This window comes from Procambarus clarkii, chromosome 11, assembly GCF_040958095.1.
Source record: "Procambarus clarkii isolate CNS0578487 chromosome 11, FALCON_Pclarkii_2.0, whole genome shotgun sequence".
Classification (NCBI taxonomy): domain Eukaryota; kingdom Metazoa; phylum Arthropoda; class Malacostraca; order Decapoda; family Cambaridae; genus Procambarus; species Procambarus clarkii.
Window position 1 is genome coordinate 48,354,527 of NC_091160.1, and position 20,000 is coordinate 48,374,526.

At 41.8% G+C, this 20,000-nt stretch overlaps 1 protein-coding gene across 1 annotated transcript in view; it reads left to right on the plus strand.

Annotated features, from left to right (window-relative positions):
- The window catches only part of LOC138363726 (uncharacterized protein DDB_G0282077-like), a 9,766-nt gene extending 3,508 nt beyond the window's left edge, over nt 1-6,258 (plus strand). Inside the window, exons 2-4 of the mRNA XM_069323116.1 lie at nt 4,707-4,891; nt 5,184-5,531; nt 6,100-6,258. Of these exons, the coding sequence (XP_069179217.1) occupies nt 4,707-4,891; nt 5,184-5,531; nt 6,100-6,258 (692 nt within the window). The remainder of the gene's footprint in view (nt 1-4,706; nt 4,892-5,183; nt 5,532-6,099) is intronic.
- Nucleotides 6,259-20,000: the final 13,742 nt, after the last annotated feature.

Here is a 20,000-nt window from a genome sequence, read left to right on the forward strand (position 1 = left end):
GTACTACACTACACTGTGGTGGTATGTACTACACTACACTGAGGTGGTATGTACTACACTACACTGTGGTGGTATGTACTACACAGCACTGAGGTGGTGTGTACTACACTGTACTGAAAATGTATGTACAACACTACACTGTGGTGGTATGCACTACGCTACACTGAGGTGGTATGTACTACACTGAGGTGGTGTGTACTACACTACACTGAGGTGGTGTGTACTACACTATGCAATACTGTGGTGGTATTGGCATGCTAGTGGGAGGCCAGAGACAGAGACAGAGACTATGAAAGGGTTGTCTGAGAGTGCCTCCTAGAGTGAAAGTTTTAGTGGTAGTAGAGCCCCCTAGAGTGAACGTTTGAGTTTTAGTAGAGCTTCATAGGGTGAAAGTTTGAGTTTTAGTAGAGCTTCATATGGTGAAAGTTTGAGTGGTAGCAGAGCTTCTTAGAGTGAAAGTTTGAGTGGTAGTAGAGCCTTCTAGAGTGAACGTTTGAGTGGTAGTAGAGCCTCCTGGAGTGAACGTTTGAGTGGTAGTAGAGCCTCCTAGAGTGAAAGGTTAAGTGGTAGTAGAGCCTCCTAGAGTGAAAGTTTAAAAGTAGTAGAGCTTCATAGAGTGAAAGTTTGAGTGGTAGCAGAGCTTCTTAGAGTGAAAGTTTGAGTGGTAGTAGAGCCTCCTAGAGTGAAAGTTTGAGTGGTAGTAGAGCCTCCTAGAGTGAAAGTATAAGTGGTAGTAGAGCCTCCTAGAGTGAAAGTTTGAGTGGTAGTAGAGCCTCTTGGAGTGAAGGTTTGAGTGGTAGTAGAGCCTCCTAGAGTGAAAGTTTGATTGGTAGTAGAGCTTCCTAGAGTGAAAGTTTGAGTGATAGTAGAGCTTCCTTGAGTGAAAGTTTGAGTGGTAGTAGAGCCTCCTGGAGTGAAAGTTTAAGTGGTAGTAGAGCCTTCTAGAGTGAAAGTTTGAGTGGTAGTAGAGCCTCCTGGAGTGAAAGTTTGAGTGGTAGTAGAGCCTCCTAGAGTGAAAGTTTGAGTGGTAGTAGAGCTTCCTAGAGTGAAAGTTTGAGTGGTAGTAGAGCCTCCTAGAGTGAAAGTTTGAGTGGTAGTAGAGACTCCTGGAGTGAAAGTTTGTGTGGTAGAAGAGCCTTCTGGAGTGCAAGTTGTACGTACTGTTGGTGCTGAGAGTGTAAGTGGCACTGTTGGTGCTGAGAGTGCAAGTGGCACTGTTGGTGCTGAGAGTGTAAGTGGCACTGTTGGTGCTGAGAGTGCAAGTGTCACTGTTGGTGCTGAGAGTGTAAGTGGCACTGTTGGTGCTGAGAGTGCAAGTGGCACTGTTGGTGCTGAGAGTGTAAGTGACACTGTTGGTGCTGAGAGTGCAAGTGGCACTGTTGGTGCTGAGAGTGCAAGTGGCACAGTTGGTGCTGAGAGTGCAAGTGGCACTGTTGGTGCTGAGAGTGCAAGTGGCACTGTTGGTGCTGAGAGTGCAAGTGGCACTGTTGGTGCTGAGAGTGCTTGTGGCACTGTTGGTGCTGAAAGTGCAGTGGCACTGTTGGTGCTGAGAGTGCAAGTGGCACTGTTGGTGCTGAGAGTGCAAGTGGCACTGTTGGTGCTGAGAGTACAGTGGCACTGTTGGTGCTGAGAGTGCAAGTGGCACTGTTGGTGCTGAGAGTGCAAGTGGCACTGTTGGTGCTGAGAGTACACTGAGGTGGTGTGTACTACACTACACTGAGGTGGTATGCACTACGCTACACTGAGGAGGTATGTACTACACTACACTGAGGTGGTGTGTACTACACTACACTGAGGTGGTGTGTACTACACTACACCGTGGTGGTGTGTACTACACTACACTGTGGTGGTGTGTTCTACACTACACTGTGGTGGTGTGTACTACATTACACTGAGGTGGTGTGTACAACACTGCACTGAGGTGGTGTGTACTACACTACACTGAGGTGGTATGCACTACGCTACACTGAGGTGGTATGCACTACGCTACACTGAGGTGGTATGTACTACACTACACTGAGGTAGTATGCACTGCGCTACACTGAGGTGGTGTATACTACAATACACTGAGGTGGTATGTACTACACTACACTGAGGTGGTGTGTACTACACAACACTGAGGTGGTGTGTACTACACTTCACTCAGGTGGTGTGTACTACACTACACTGAGGTGGTGTATACTACACTACACTGAGGTGCTGTGTACTACACTATACTGTGGTGGTCTGTACTACACTACACTGAGGTGGTGTGTACTACACTACACTGAGGTGGTGTGTACTACACTACACTGAGGTGGTGTGTACTACACTACACTGAGGTGGTGTGTACTACACTACACTGAGGTGGTGTGTACTACACTACACTGAGGTGGTGTGTACTACACTACACTGAGGTGGTATGTACAGCACTACACTGAGGTGGTGTGTACTACACTACACTGTGGTGGTATGTACTACACTACACTGTGGTGGTATGTACTACACTACACAGGGGTGGTATGTACTACACTACACTGAGGTGGTATGTACGACACTACACTGAGGTGGTGTGTAGTATACTACACTGTGGTGGTATGTACTACACTACACTGTGGTGGTATGTACTACACTACACTGGGGTTCTATGTACTACACTACACTGTGGTGGTATGTACGACACTACACTGATGTGGTGTGTACTACACTACACTGTGGTGGTATGTACTACACTACACTGAGGTGGTGCGTACTACACTGCACTGAAAAGGTATGTAGTACACTATACTGAGGTGGTATGTACTACACTACACTGAGGTGGTATGTACTACCTGCACTACACTGAGGTGGTATGTACTACACTACACTGAGGTGGTATGTACTACCTGCACTACACTGAGGTGGTATGTACTACATTACACTGAGGTGGTATGTACTACACTACACTGAGGTGGTATGTACTACACTACACTGAGGTGATATGTATTACACTACACTGATGTGGTGTGTACTACATTACACTGAGGTGGTATGTACAACACTACACTGAGGTAGTATGTACTACACTGCACTGAAAAGGTATGTACTACACTACACTGAGGTGGTATGTACTACACTACACTGAGGTAGTATGTACTACACTGCACTGAAAAGGTATGTACTACACTACACTGAGGTGGTATGTACTACACTACACTGTGGTGGTATGTACTACACTACACTGTGGTGGTATGTACTACCTGCACTACACTGAGGTGGTATGTACTACATTACACTGAGGTGGTATGTACTACACTACACTGAGGTGGTATGTACTACACTACACTGAGGTGGTATGTATTACACTACACTGATGTGGTGTGTACTACATTACACTGAGGTGGTATGTACAACACTACACTGAGGTAGTATGTACTACACTGCACTGAAAAGGTATGTACTACACTACACTGACGTGGTATGTACTACACTACACTGAGGTAGTATGTACTACACTGCACTGAAAAGGTATGTACTACACTACACTGAGGTGGTATGTACTACACTACACTGAGGTGGTATGTACTACACTACACTGTGGTGGTATGTACTACACAGCACTGAGGTGGTGTGTACTACACTGGACTGAAAATGTATGTACTACACTACACTGTGGTGGTATGCACTACGCTACACTGAGGTGGTATGTACTACACTGAGGTGGTGTGTACTACACTACACTGAGGTGGTGTGTACTACACTACACTAAGGTGGTGTGTACTACACTACACTGAGGTGGTATGTACTACACTACACTGTGGTGGTATGTACTACACTACACTGTGGTGGTATGTACTACACTACACTGTGGTGGTATGTACTACACTACACTGTGGTGGTATTGGCATGCTAGTGGGAGGCCAGAGACAGAGACAGAGACTATGAAAGGGTTTCTGAGAGTGCCTCCTAGAGTGAAAGTTTTAGTGGTAGTAGAGCCCCCTAGAGTGAACGTTTGAGTTTTAGTAGAGCTTCATAGGGTGAAAGTTTGAGTTTTAGTAGAGCTTCATATGGTGAAAGTTTGAGTGGTAGCAGAGCTTCTTAGAGTGAAAGTTTGAGTGGTAGTAGAGCCTTCTAGAGTGAACGTTTGAGTGGTAGTAGAGCCTCCTGGAGTGAACGATTGAGTGGTAGTAGAGCCTCCTAGAGTGAAAGGTTAAGTGGTAGTAGAGCCTCCTAGAGTGAAAGTTTAAAAGTAGTAGAGCTTCATAGAGTGAAAGTTTGAGTGGTAGCAGAGCTTCTTAGAGTGAAAGTTTGAGTGGTAGTAGAGCCTCCTAGAGTGAAAGTTTGAGTGGTAGTAGAGCCTCCTAGAGTGAAAGTATAAGTGGTAGTAGAGCCTCCTAGAGTGAAAGTTTGAGTGGTAGTAGAGCCTCTTGGAGTGAAGGTTTGAGTGGTAGTAGAGCCTCCTAGAGTGAAAGTTTGATTGGCAGTAGAGCTTCCTAGAGTGAAAGTTTGAGTGATAGTAGAGCTTCCTTGAGTGAAAGTTTGAGTGGTAGTAGAGCCTCCTTGAGTGAAAGTTTAAGTGGTAGTAGAGCCTCCTAGAGTGAAAGTTTGAGTGGTAGTAGAGCCTCCTGGAGTGAAAGTTTGAGTGGTAGTAGAGCCTCCTAGAGTGAAAGTTTGAGTGGTAGTAGAGCTTCCTAGAGTGAAAGTTTGAGTGGTAGTAGAGCCTCCTAGAGTGAAAGTTTGAGTGGTAGTAGAGACTCCTGGAGTGAAAGTTTGTGTGGTAGAAGAGCCTTCTGGAGTGCAAGTTGCACGTACTGTTGGTGCTGAGAGTGTAAGTGGCACTGTTGGTGCTGAGAGTGCAAGTGGCACTGGTGCTGAGAGTGTAAGTGGCACTGTTGGTGCTGAGAGTGCAAGTGTCACTGTTGGTGCTGAGAGTGTAAGTGGCACTGTTGGTGCTGAGAGTGCAAGTGGCACTGTTGGTGCTGAGTGCAAGTGGCACTGTTGGTGCTGAGAGTGCAAGTGGCACTGTTGGTGCTGAGAGTGCAAGTGGCACTGTTGGTGCTGAGAGTGCAAGTGGCACTGTTGGTGCTGAGAGTGTAATTGGCACTGTTGGTGCTGAGAGTGCAAGTGGCACTGTTGGTGCTGAGAGTGCAAGTGGCACTGTTGGTGCTGTGAGTGCAAGTGGCACTGTTGGTGCTGAGAGTGCAAGTGGCACTGTTGGTGCTGAGAGTGCAAGTTGCACTGTTGGTGCTGAGAGTGCAAGTGGCACTGTTGGTGCTGAGAGTGCAAGTGGCACTGGGAGTGTAAGTTGCACTGTTGGTGCTGAGAGTGCAAGTGGCACTGTTGGTGCTGAGAGTGCAAGTGGCACTGTTGGTGTTGAGAGTGCAAGTAGCACTGTTGGTGCTGAGAGTGCAAGTGGCACTGTTGGTGCTGAGAGTGCAAGTGGCACTGAGAGTGTAAGTTGCACTGTTGGTGCTGAGAGTGCAAGTGGCACTGTGGTGCTGAGAATGGAAGTGGCACTGTGTGGTGCTGATAGTGCAAGTGGCACTGTTGGTGCTGAGAGTGCAAGTGGCACTGTTGGTGCTGAAACACACCTGACAATGTGGCCTCCTGTGAAACACACCTGACAATGTGGCCACCCTGTGAAACACACCTGACAATGTGGCCACCTCTGAAACACACCTGTAAATGTGGCCACTTCTAACAAAACAAGTGCACTATAGGTGAGAATATCTAACTAGTGTACTAGATGGGTTTTAGGAGCTAGTAAATGTAGATAGTATTGAAAGATGAGATAATTATCTGAAGACAACACTAAGCCAACATGACTATATAGAACATGAAAGGGATACAAAGGGAGAATAGGAGCTGGGATATGAGGATAGGATAGGAGCTGGGATTGGGGGGACGAAATGAAGGGAATAGTACCCAACCACTTGGACCTTCAGGGATCGAGCACCGACCCTGAAAGAAGCGAGGTCGTTGCTGTACAAATATCCCTCTGAGTGATTACTTAACAAACACAAATGTAATATATACGATAAATTACAAACAAAAATTAAGATTTATTCACATTTGAATATTAGTAATGGGATTGAACATTCTTGATTCAAATTTAATATAAACAAAATATCTCACTAAAAGGATTATTGCACACCTGTTTCTGGAGAGGTATATCATCTTCCATCCATCCAGAAGAGGTATTCCATCCACAAGAGATATACCATCCACAAGAGGTATAACATCCACAAGAGGTATACCATCTACAAGAAAGTGACATACTCTGCTGTACAACTTACGTAGACTCAGTGCCTCCTTTACAAGAATACTCCAACAGCTTTGTGTGAACAAAGCCCTGAACACCAGAGATTAAAATCTGACTTAAACACTATCATAAATTAATTAAACAATTGACAGACCAATTTGAATGCTCAGAGACATAAACTAATACACACTGGAACAAATGAAGGTAAAGAAATGGATGAAATACGGAGTTACTGAGAATATGTGAACAAAATAAGGCCTTTAAGTGATATGATCTGAGGCCTAGTAAGCAGTACACTGACGGTGTAAATGATGCCAATATAATATTTGCTTTTCATGAGAGAGATTTAGACTTACGATCTGAGAAAGTAATCTCCACTCATCGCTTCACTAGCAGGTCTTATACAGGTATCTTATGTTCTGTTCTGGTCACCGTTCTTGACAAACGTTATAGCCAAATTAGGGGTTCAATATCGAGCAGCAAAAATGATGCCAAGACTTTGAAATATAGAAATATATCATATGAAGCAGTTTAAAAGATCTAATCTTATTTAGCAAAATAAATATAAGAATGAGAGGCAATAATGGCAAGTTTATAAATAATTAAAATATATGACAATCCTGATACAGAATAATACTTAAATTTGCACTGCCTAACATCACTCTAAACAAAGACAAACTTTTCAGTCAAAGCAAAATATACATTTTTGTAAACGAAGCGTCAGCATATGGAACAACATATCAAATTATATATTTCAGTATGATAACGTGAATTTATTTAAGACTAGAATTGACAAGTACTTCTCATATAAATACCTTACATGATCTGTTTCAACCATAAGCTTCCCATAAACAGCCTTGTTTGGATCTAATAGTACGTTGTTTCTTATAATAATATTATATTTTAATTTAATAATGTTGTGTGTGTGTGTACTCACCTAGTTGTACTCACCTAGTTGTGCTTGCGGAGGGTTGAGCTCTGGCTCTTTGGTCCCGCCTCTCACCGTCAATCACAGGTGTACGGATTCCTGAGCCTATTGGGCTCTATCATATCTACACTTCAAACTGTGTATGGAGTCAAGCCTCCACCACATCACTTCCTAACCTTCCTGTGTGTTTGTGTGTGTGTGTGTGTGTGTGTGTGTGTGTGTGTGTGTGTGTGTGTGTGTGTGTGTGTGTGTGCGTATGTGTGTTCGTGTGCGTGTGCGTGTGTGTGTGTGGAGTGTGTGTGTGTGTGTGTGTGTGTGTGTGTGTGTGTGTGGTGTGTGTGTGTTGTGTGTGTGTGTGTGTGTGTGTGTGTGTGTGTGTTTAGTTCAGTTGTGGCACATCATTGGTGACAACTGTATTAAATTCAGTTACTGGTGGTTGTGCAAGTGTAGGTGGTGGGTATAGGTGGTGGTGCAAGTGTAGATAGTGGGTATAGGTGGCGATGCAAGTGGCGTGCTCAGGTGGGTTGGACTGTGGAAAAATAGATTAGGTCAAGTGCACCTGGGTGTTGACGACATCACGTTAGTCCAGTGGGTGCTGGAGTGAGTCCAGAGGGTGGTGGGCTTAAAGCAGTGTCCAGTGTAATTTTAAAAATTGGGTGGTGGAGTTGAGGCCAGTGGGTGGTGGACTCAGATCGCTGATTAGAGGCAGTCTTCGGGCCTCATACAGTAAGGTGAAGAAGGGTTAGTGCTGAAGAGCAAGGATCCTGTGCAGGTCCTCAACGGTGGCTGGCTGGCCGACGGTGTGACAGTTGAAGTACTGCTGGTAACACGTCGTGCACTTGGGGAAGAGTCCCACAGCCGTGCACGTCATGGACTCCTGGCAGTCTGGAGAAGGTGGGTCCGTACCTCCCCCGCTACACAGTATATTACAAGGGGCGCCGACCACACACTGACCCACGGCTACATCAAAAGTGCCCCCTGAGGGGCAAGTGAAATGATATTTTTCTTCAGCCGGTCCCGCCTCAGGGCACATATAGAACTTGTGGCAGTCGTAGGGGTCAGCAATCTCCGCTATGTCACCCTGGCAGTACGCATTACACAGGTCGCCGCAACACACAGTTTTGTCCTTAACGCAAGTCTCGCCGCTAAAATAAGGTCTGTCAGTGGGACAATCATAGGGTCTAATAATGTTGCCAGGTGAGCAAATGTAATAGATGCTGCAGTCTTTTGGGTCAGAGATGACGTCCATGTTTCCGCTACATGTTAAATGGCAAGGTGATGGCGTGCAGGTAGATGTACAGTTTCCAGAACCAGAACAATCGTCCCCGTCAAAATAACTACCACTGTCACACGGTATAGAAACATCCGAGGCTATTCCGTCCTCCAAACAAATGTAATAATTATTGCAGTTCAAAGGATCCTCAACCTTATCCATCGGTTTCTTGCCGCTGCAATCTGGTTCACAAGCAGAGAGGACCTCAGTGACGCAAAGCAGCGGCCGCCACCCACGCCACCTGCAGCAGACACCCGCAATGTTAAAAAAAATTAAAACGGAAACTCAGCGTAATCTTTTCTTGGTGTCCAGAAATAAATACTCATTAGTATTGTTTGAGTTAGCAACACACTCCAAAATAAATTATAAAAATACATATAGAGCAGAATGCCACAAAACTGCTTCAGACACCCTCACAGGCATAAATCATATCATAATATGTGTCCTCTTGTTCTACTGTTCTATCTGTTACCAATTTTTTATGTCTATTGCCCCATACGAGGCAGCTCCTTTATAGCTTTACAGCTGTACTTGCCACGGTACTCATGGCAAGAACAAACTGCAGACAAAAAGAGAAACAAGAATAAATTTAGTTGAAAAGGAATAAACGTGGAGAAAGTTATTAGCATAAACAGATCTAACCAGACATACATAATTCGAGATACAATCAAAGACACAGACATAGAGACATACAGAGACATGACAAGACATACACAGGCATGCAGAGACACAGAAAGGCATACAGAGACACAGAAAGGCATTCACAGACACACAGAGACTAAGAAATGCTTACCCAGACATGCAGAGATACAGAAAAACATACACAGACATACAGAGCTCAGAAAGGCATACACAGGCACACAGGGTCATAGATAGATAGAGACGGAGACAAATACAGATAGACAGAAATAATGATAGAGAGAAAGACAGACACAGACAGGAAGGCAGAAACAGACATACAGAGACCGAATAGCAGACAGACATACAGAGACCGAATGGCCGACAGACATACAGAGACCGAATGGCAGACAGACATACAGAAACAGAATGGCAGACAGACATACAGAAACAGAATGGCAGGCAGACATAGAAAGGAAGAAAGGCAGACACAGACATACAGATACATGGAGAGGCAGACATACATACATACATAGAAAGAAAGGGCAAAGTGATATGGAGAGGCTGACAGACAAAGACATAAAGGCACAGAAAGACAAACACATACATACAAAGACAAAGACAGACATAGAAAGACAAACACAGACATAGAAAGACAAACACAGACATTCATAGAAAGACGAAACACAGACATTCATAGAAAGACGAACACAGACATAGAAATTCAAAACACAGACATAGAAAGACAAACACAGATATACAGACATAGAAAGACAAACACAGATATACAGACATAGAAAGACAAACACAGATATACAGACATAGAAAGACAAACACAGATATACAGACATAGAAAAGACAAACACAGATATACAGACATAGAAAGACAAACACAGATATACAGACATAAAAAGACAAACACAGATATACAGACATAGAAAGACAACCACAGATATACAGACATAGAAAGACAAACACAGATATACAGACATAGAAAGACAAACACAGATATTCAGACATAGAAAGACAAACACAGACATTTATAGAAAGACAAACACAGACATACAAAGACAAACACACACACATACAGAGGTATTGAAAGACAAAGTGACACACAAGGACCACAGCATTATGAGAGTAGAAGCATCTCACCAACAGGGCACATATGAGCTGCGATCGCTTCATGCTGAACACTTTGGCGTGCTGTTGCAAGGTGAAGATCAATGCTGTGGGCAGAAGTAACAGCAATGCTGTTGTAACACAGTTCTACTGTGGTCGCAGGACTCTAATGCGGGAAGTGTCTTGGAGCACCACTTATACTGCTGCGCTTATCACAGCGTGGGAGCCGCTGTGGGTGAAGCTGCAAACGAAAATAGTTCACACCAGGGGTTGTTAACCTGGTGTCCCTGAACACCTTGGTGGTTCCATGGTCCCTTTGGTGGTTCATGGTCCCATGGTGTTCATGGACCCCATGGTGGTTCATGGACCCAATGGTGGTCCATGGGACCCCATGGTGGTCCATGGACCCCCATGGTGGTCCACGGATGTTTACTCTATATATGATATTCGTCCCTCGGAGGCGAAGATGACCATGACCTCAATATGTCAGGTGGAAGGTTTACAATATCCACACTTTGTGTATGTCATACACTGCATGAGGCAACCAATTTTCCAGAAAATAAAGTATATTCATTGCATGCAAAGTGTTCAACATCATAATTAAATCACAATAATGTGATAAATCAGTGATAAACATTAAGGTATTACAATGGATTCGAACTTGCGTCCCTGAACTCCACAGGCGCGGTCACAACCGACTGAACCTTAATGGGCTTTAAAGAACCTGAAACCAGAAGATCTGTAAGACTTATTTGGAGCTTGGGCGGCACCAGCTGGTATCACACTCCAAATTCTACCATATATCAGCCCACACTCAGGTATCCGCCCACAATCAGGGAGCCGCCCACAATCAGGGAAGCCCCCACAATCAGGGAGCCGCCCACAATCAGGTACCCGCTCACAATCAGGGAGCCGCCTTCACTCATCTGTCGGTAGTGACATTGTGGGTCTCTCGCTACTGTTAATGCACAATGAAGTCACAACAACGCCGTGAATCTATAAATAATATGTACTTACGTGGCGTTTGAGAGTAGGTTTAAGTTGGAAAACATTTGCAATGCAGCTAGGAATTAGTTTGTAAGTTTATGCCCCATTTCTACTGATGGTGATATGGCAATGTGCAGAAATATTTTTGTATTACACCACTGAGTAATACATCTTAAGGTTCAGAGTAGCAAAATGTTGAAGTTTGATTGGGGTAACGTCAGTGCGAATTCTATTGTTAACTACATCCGTTCTAAAGGAGTGAAATATAGGATATTCGGAGTTTTTTTTGAAGAGATAGACCCGGAGGTACAACGACCTGTTCTTTCAGAACTACCGTTCTAAAGGTAGGTGATTAAGACGATGGACGAGTGCCCAAGTGTTTCGTTGCTTTAAAAAAGAGGAAGTTGTCAAATTCTTATAAGAGGAACTAAGGCAATTTCCTGAGCTTGGAGATGAGTTGTTTAATAATGATCTTCCAATGGCGATAAAACACATCTTAATAACCTCATTACTAATCTTCAGGGAAACTTGTTTTTTTGCATATTTCAACTTTTCGCAGCAATGAAAACTCTCAAATGAAACTGAAGCTTTTTATAGAGTCGCAGCTGCTGAAAGATGAAATGTGTCACTTTCCCACTTGAGATCAGCACACACCCCAGGACAAGCACAGCGACCTAGGAGATAAATATGCTCTGAAAATTTATGATTCAATTGAGAAAATTGACAGAAGACACACTTTAATAATTAAAAAAAATCAATTGAAGATATTGAAGATTCGTTTCTATGCAATCAACAGGGTATTCCAATTACAGTTGAACATTACGAGTATTCGCCAAATTACAGAACAAGCACCAAGAAAACAGTCTACAGGAATTTTACAGAAAACTGGACGCTGAAAAATACACAAAGATCTTAGAACAGCTATCTATCTTGAGATTGTATTGAGATGATTTCGGGGGATAGCGGCCCCGCGGCCCGGTCCTCGACCAGGCCTCCTTTTGGTTACACCCCCCCAGGAAGCAGCCCGTAGCAGCTGCCTAACTCCCCAGGTACCTATTTACGTGCTAGGTAACAGGCATCAGGGGTGAAAGAAACTCTGTCAATTTGTTTTCCGCCTTCACTAGGGATTGAACCCGGAGCTCAGGACTACAAATCCGAAGCGCTGTCTCCTCAGCTGTCAGGCCGCCCGACAGCTGCTCTTGAAACGCTCAACATTTTTGGCAGTACATATATTTATGAGCATTTTCTATCATGAATACACAAAAACTAATAACGTTCTTGTCTGAATAATGACCATTTAGAAGACGTCCTTGAAGACGTCTACTGCAACTATGACCCAAGAACCCAACAAGCTTGTTAGTGTAAAGGGTGTTATGCCTCTCGTTAGATTAATGAGATGATTATGAAACTAAACCATTTGGACTAAAGTATTTTATAAATGGAATTTTGTTTCAAGTGAGAAATGTATAATTTTTTATATAATTATGTTTGAAATTTTAATATAATGTGAAAATCAAATATATTTATTATTATTATTATTATTATTATTATTATTATAATTATTATTATTATTAATTATTATTATTATTATTATTATTATTATTATTATTATTTTTACTATTATTATTGATTACATTATCTGATACCATTAATATTGAAGCAATATTAATGTTATTGGATAAATGACGTTTTCACTCGCTGCCCAAATCTGGTTTCCTTGGAGTAGTTTGGCCCCGTATTATTGTAAAAAGTTGTGCAGGCCTAATCCAGACGGCAATGTGCGGGGCCTGGGTTCAAATACGTGGGTTATAATCTATCGTCCAGACTCATTACTTGTTCATATGTCTACACGCTTCAGTACTACACAACGCGTCCCTGTACGAAACGACATTGAGCTGTAAGAGGCAGTGTTTAGTGGCGTAACAAAACACTATACGAAACTATTTGACAAAATACAATGTCACGTGTCATGATGGGTACACAAAACGCACTCCACGAAAAGATTTATGTGACACTACTCAATGCACAATCAGCACTACACCATCAAATACAATCAAGAAGGCTTCAAGAATACCTGGGCAAACTGAAGGAACGGTCCAACAAATGGTTGTTAGAGTATAACCCAACCAAATGTAACGTAATGAAGATAGGTGTAGGGAGCAGGGGGCCAGATACAAGGTATCATTTTGGAAGAGGAAATTCTTCTGGAATCAGAGAGAGACAGAGAGAGAGAGACTTGGGGGGCTGATATTACTCTAGACCTGTTCCCTGAAAGCCATATCAAGAGGATAACGTATCGGTATATGCCAGGGTGGCCAACAAAAGAACGGCCTTTAGAAACTTGTGTAAGGTATCATTCAGAATCTTTTATGTCACGTGTCTCAGACCAATCCTGAGTATGTAGCTCCAGCGTGGAGTCCATATCTCATCAAACATAAAACTAAATTAGAGAAGGTTCAGAGGTTTGCCACCAGACTAGTGCCCGAAACTGAGGGCCATGAGCTATGAGGAGAGACTACTGGAATTAAACCTCACGTACCTGGAAGACAGGCGAGTTAGGGGGGACATGATCACTACATACTAGATTCTCAGAGGAAATTAAAGAAGTAGACAAGGACAGTTTTTTTAACACAAGGGGAACACACACAGGTGGAAATGGAGAGTCAAATGAGCTATGAAAACATTAGAAATAATCTTTTTATTGTCATAGTAGTTAATAAATGGAATGTATTAGTTAGTGATGTGGTGGAGGAAGACACCATACACAGTTTCAAATGTAGATATGATAGAGCCCAGTAGGTTCAGGAAATCTGTACACCTGCTGATTGACGGCTGAGAGGCGGAAACCAAGGAGCCGAAGCTCAACCTCCGCAAGCACAACTGGTGAGTACAGTTTGGTACTGCACCACAAGATTCAATGTGAGGACAACATAACTTGGTACTATGTAGTTTTACTCGACAACATAGAATGCCGTATTACACAACAACATATAATGTGACACTATATAACAAAACACACACTATAACATTATACCATAAAGTGTTCAGGTGTGACCTTACATAACGTGATACAGTGTTACACTACACAAGAAGATTTACACTTGCAAGAGATTGATAACAATACCACCTTTTTTCTCATCAGCTCTCTCAACATAGAAGTACTTATATCCACGGAGCTGGTATTCGCCAGTAGGTCTCTTGAGTATTCAGTCAGGTTTCAGTGAGGGGTATTATCGCAAATTTTTCGGTATTCAAATTGCTCTAAGATCATCCTTCTTGTTCCTCACATTTTTATACTTTGTATAGTATTGCTATTGACATCTCTACTATTTTATCTCTTTATTAGGAATTTGCATTATTTCTTATCGATGGGTAAAACCATGTTTTAACCTCTTTGAAGGTTTCCTTATTTTGCAGTTATTTATATCCATATAGCTATTAAACCTTTAAATTCTCACACAATTTCCTGCAATGAGTTTGTATTCCTCTCATCACCTCGTTAGAGAGATGAAACGCCATCTCTTGCGTACATGGTGAGCTTGCCAATGTAAGAGTACCAGTCATACATGAATGATATTGTATTATTCATACAATACTTTTCAAGACACTGAGTTCTTATCGGTACTTTTAACCTTGGGAGAACGCCACACATGACCGAGACCTTTACTGATTCCTTATCATATCTAGTGCCACTTTATAATTTTCCAACTACCCCTCGATCACAGCATTAGAAATATAGTTTCCAAGTACAGAGAGGGCAAATACTGAGGCTGATTCACTAACACTATATTCCTTATTTTAACCACTATGTCTTCCACTCATGCACCCGGGAAACGTTCCCTAACTCCATTTCATGCATCCAGGAAAAGAGAGCTCTATCACAATAGCTTTCATACCTAATCAATGTAAGATTTCCTGCCTAGTCGACGTACGGCGTTCCTAGTACTGTGGGGCACTGGAAGGAGCAGGGCTGAGTTGGGCAGAGTAGGACAGAACAGGACAGAGCAGAGCAGAACAGAACAGGGCAGAACAGGACAGAGCAGAGCAGAGCAGCACAGAGCAGGACACAGCAGGACACAACAGCATGAGCCACCGACTCAATTAATTATATATAGCGTATGCTACAATGCCGAAAGTTTAGCATCTAGATCTTTTCTTGTCTATTTTAACTTTAATCAACATATGAATTTTCCGTAACTTGATGTGAATTTTAAAAATTCTTAAAGAATAATTTTTACGGGGGAAACGGAGCGTTACTCCAGATTCAAGGTATTGCAAACTGCCGCTTACCAGGTTGGATCCTGGGTTAAAGGGCTCTTCACAATTGCCTAAAAACACATTGGATTAGTTTTGATTCAGAAAAGGCCTGGGTAAATACTGGTTTGGGAATAATGTCGACAAAATTGTTTGAGGTGAATTGTGGAATCACTTGAATGTTTCAAGTTCAGAACAGACATATATATATATATATATATATATATTATATAATTATATATATATATATATATATTATTATATATATATATATATATATATATATATATATATATATATATATATATATATATATATATATATATATATATATATATATATATATATATATATATATATATATATATTAGATATATATATATTATATATATATATATATATAATATATATATATATATATATATATATATATATATATATATATATATTATATATATATATATATAGATATATATATATATATATATTATATATATATATATATATATATATATATATATATATATATATATATATATATATATATATATAATATATATATATATATATATATATATATATATATATATATATATATTATATATATATATATATATATATATATATATATATATTTTTACATGAAATATATTTGAATGAATCTTGGTGGATATAAATAGCAGCTGCCTTGTATATGGAAGTGATGCATAGCAACATGTTCACGTCTCAATCTGTCATAACTTATGAAAGGCGTCTCAATCATTATCTCAGTGACAGCTGCAGAATTTTCGAGTTCCATGAAAATATTACATATACAGAATATGTAAAATGAATATATATTTATATTGGAACTTTTCAAATCACGTTTAGATTGAAAAAAGTTATATTTACAAGCTAAAAATAAGTTTGTATGCACATGATACAACATGATAACAGAAACTGCAAAGTCTTTTGACTAACTCGAACGTAAGAATTACTGAACCTGCAGAAGGCCCTTTGACCCATTCATGGCAGCTCCTATTTATATACACTCAAACTCTTTCATATGTATGTCTAACCAGCGCTTGAAACAATCCAGTGATCCCACGTCTATTATGTTACCAGGTAATCTGTTCCAGAAATCAACAACCCTGATTGTTGATTTCCAATGAGAGCTCAACCCCCGCAAGCATAATTAGGTGAGTACAGTTTATCCTAATTTAAACGCATCCAATTTGTATGGATTGTTTCATGTTCTATTTTGTGTTGATATATTCAGGGATATTAGCGATATATCCCCATTAATATACTAACTGTTACACATTCCCCCCCCCCTCCAAATTGTACACTTCAGTCATATCACTGTTTACTCTACGGGTTCGTAAATAATGTATATAAAGCTTTTATTATATCTCTACATAAGGAAGGTTTCTAATTCTTGAGATTAATTTTGTTATCTTTCTCTGTTCACGTTCTTGAGAATGTTTACAGGTTGCATTTTTTTACCAAGATATGGTGTAGCGGTATAAGGTGTTGGCTTGGGAGTACCAAGTTTGCAGGTTCGAATCCTCCTCATGTATCCTACTGATTTGCTGAGAGTGTAACGTCCAGAGAGTTTTGTGGTATGTAAAACCGAGGTAAAAATATAGCAAAAACCTAACAAGGGCAAGGAAAAGTTTATTAATAAAATTAGATGTTTTATTACTAACGCCTCAAAGACAGTCCAGAGATGTGAGTTGGCCGTATTTAAAGCATTTTACATTTATTTTTTAAATAGCCAGCCAGGGTGGCATTATCTAGTGAAACAGAAAAAACGCAACAAATTCTAGTATCTATAGTATAATTGTTATATGTTATGAAAATGATATTTACCTTCAGAACCTCCCGGACTAAATTTAAGAAAAGCAAATGATTAGAATACAAAAACAAAACAAAAATTATGACAAATAACGTTTAGCTGTTCGTGCCTCCTCGTCGCGAACGCATCCATGTTGCCGCCATATGACGGGAGCCAGGCAACGTTACTCTCCACCCTAACTCTCCAGGGGCCTGACAGCTAAGTGGACAGCGCTTCGGATTCGTAGTCCTGAGGTTCCGGCTTCGATCGCCGGTGGAGGCGGAAACAAATGGGCAGAGTTTCTTTCACCCTGATGCACCTCAGGTCTTTTAGAAGCCTCATGCTGTCCTCCTGTCTTAAAACTTCTCATAATTTTGGCATCGTCAGCAAACATTGAGAAGAATGAATCTAATCCTCTAGGAGAATTACGTATATCAGAAACCTAATAGGTCAAAGTACAGAGCCCTGTGGGACTCCACTGATGACTTCACGCCAGTCTGAGGTCATATCCCTCACTGTACCTCTCTGCTTTCTATTGCTTAGGTACTCCCTTATCCACTGGATCACCTTACCAGTTATTCCTGCCTGTTTCTCCAGTTTATAAACCAGCCTCTTATGGGGTGCTGTGTCAAAGTATGTACTACACAACACTGAGGTGGTATGTACTACACTACACTGAGGTGGTATATACTACACTACACTATGGTGGTATGTACTGCACTACACTGAGGTGGTATGTACTGCACTACACTGAGGTGGTATGTACTACACTACACTGAGGTGGTATGTACTACACTACATTGAGGTGGCATGTACTACACTACACTGAGGTGGTGTGTACTACACTACACTGAGGTGGTGTGTACTACACTACACTGAGGTGGTATGCACTACGCTACACTGAGGAGGTATGTACTACACTACACTGAGGTGGTGTGTACTACACTACACTGAGGTGGTGTGTACTACACTACACTGTGGTGGTGTGTACTACACTACACTGTGGTGGTGTGTACTACACTACACTGTGGTGGTGTGTACTACATTACACTGAGGTGGTGTGTACTACACTACACTGAGGTGGTATGCACTACGCTACACTGAGGGTGGTATGTACTATACTACACTGAGGTAGTATGCACTGCGCTACACTGAGGTGGGGTGTACTACAATACACTGAGGTGGTATGTACTACACTACACTGAGGTGGTGTGTACTACACTACACTGAGGTGGTGTGTACTACACTTCACTCAGGTGGTGTGTACTACACTACACTGAGGTGGTGTGTACAACACTACACTGAGGTGGTGTGTACTACACTACACTCAGGTGGTGTATACTATACTACACTGAGGTGCTGTGTACTACACTATACTGTGGTGGTCTGTACTACACTACACTGAGGTGGTGTGTACTACACTACACTGAGGTGGTGTGTACTACACTACACTGAGGTGGTGTGTACTACACTACACTGAGGTGGTGTGTACTACACTACACTGAGGTGGTGTGTACTACACTACACTGAGGTGGTGTGTACTACACTACACTGAGGTGGTATGTACAGCACTACACTGAGGTGGTGTGTACTACACTACACTGTGGTGGTATGTACTACACTACACTGTGGTGGTATGTACTACACTACACAGGGGTGGTATGTACTACACTACACTGAGGTGGTATGTACGACACTACACTGAGGTGGTGTGTACTACACTACACTGGTGGTATGTACTACACTACACTGTGGTGGTATGTACTACACTACACTGGGGTTCTATGTACTACACTACACTGTGGTGGTATGTACGACACTACACTGATGTGGTGTGTACTACACTACACTGTGGTGGTATGTACTACACTACACTGAGGTGGTGCGTACTACACTGCACTGAAAAAGGTATGTAGTACACTATACTGAGGTGGTATGTACTACACTACACTGAGGTGGTATGTACTACTTGCACTACACTGAGGTGGTATGTACTACACTACACTGAGGTGGTATGTACTACACTACACTGAGGTGGTATGTACTACACTACACTGAGGTGGTATGTACTACACTACACTGAGGTGGTGTGTACTACACTACACTGAGGTGGTATGTACAACACTACACTGAGGTAGTATGTACTACACTGCACTGAAAAGGTATGTACTACACTACACTGAGGTTGGTATGTACTACACTACACTGAGGTAGTATGTACTACACTGCACTGAAAAGGTATGTACTACACTACACTGAGGTAGTATGTACTACACTACACTGTGGTGGTATGTACTACACTACACTGAGGTGGTATGTACTACACTACACTGTGGTGGTATGTACTACACAGCACTGAGGTGGTGTGTACTACACTGTACTGAAAAGGTATGTACTACACTACACTGTGGTGGTATGCACTACGCTACACTGAGGTGGTATGTACTACACAGAGGTGGTGTGTACTACACTACACTGAGGTGGTGTGTACTACACTACACTAAGGTGGTGTGTACTACACTACACTGAGGTGGTATGTACTACACTACACTGTGGTGGTATGTACTACACTACACTGTGGTGGTATGTACTACACTACACTGTGGTGGTATGTACTACACTACACTGTGGTGGTATTGGCATGCTAGTGGGAGGCCAGAGACAGAGACAGAGACTATGAAAGGGTTGTCTGAGAGTGCCTCCTAGAGTGAAAGTTTTAGTGGTAGTAGAGCCCCCTAGAGTGAACGTTTGAGTTTTAGTAGAGCTTCATAGGGTGAAAGTTTGA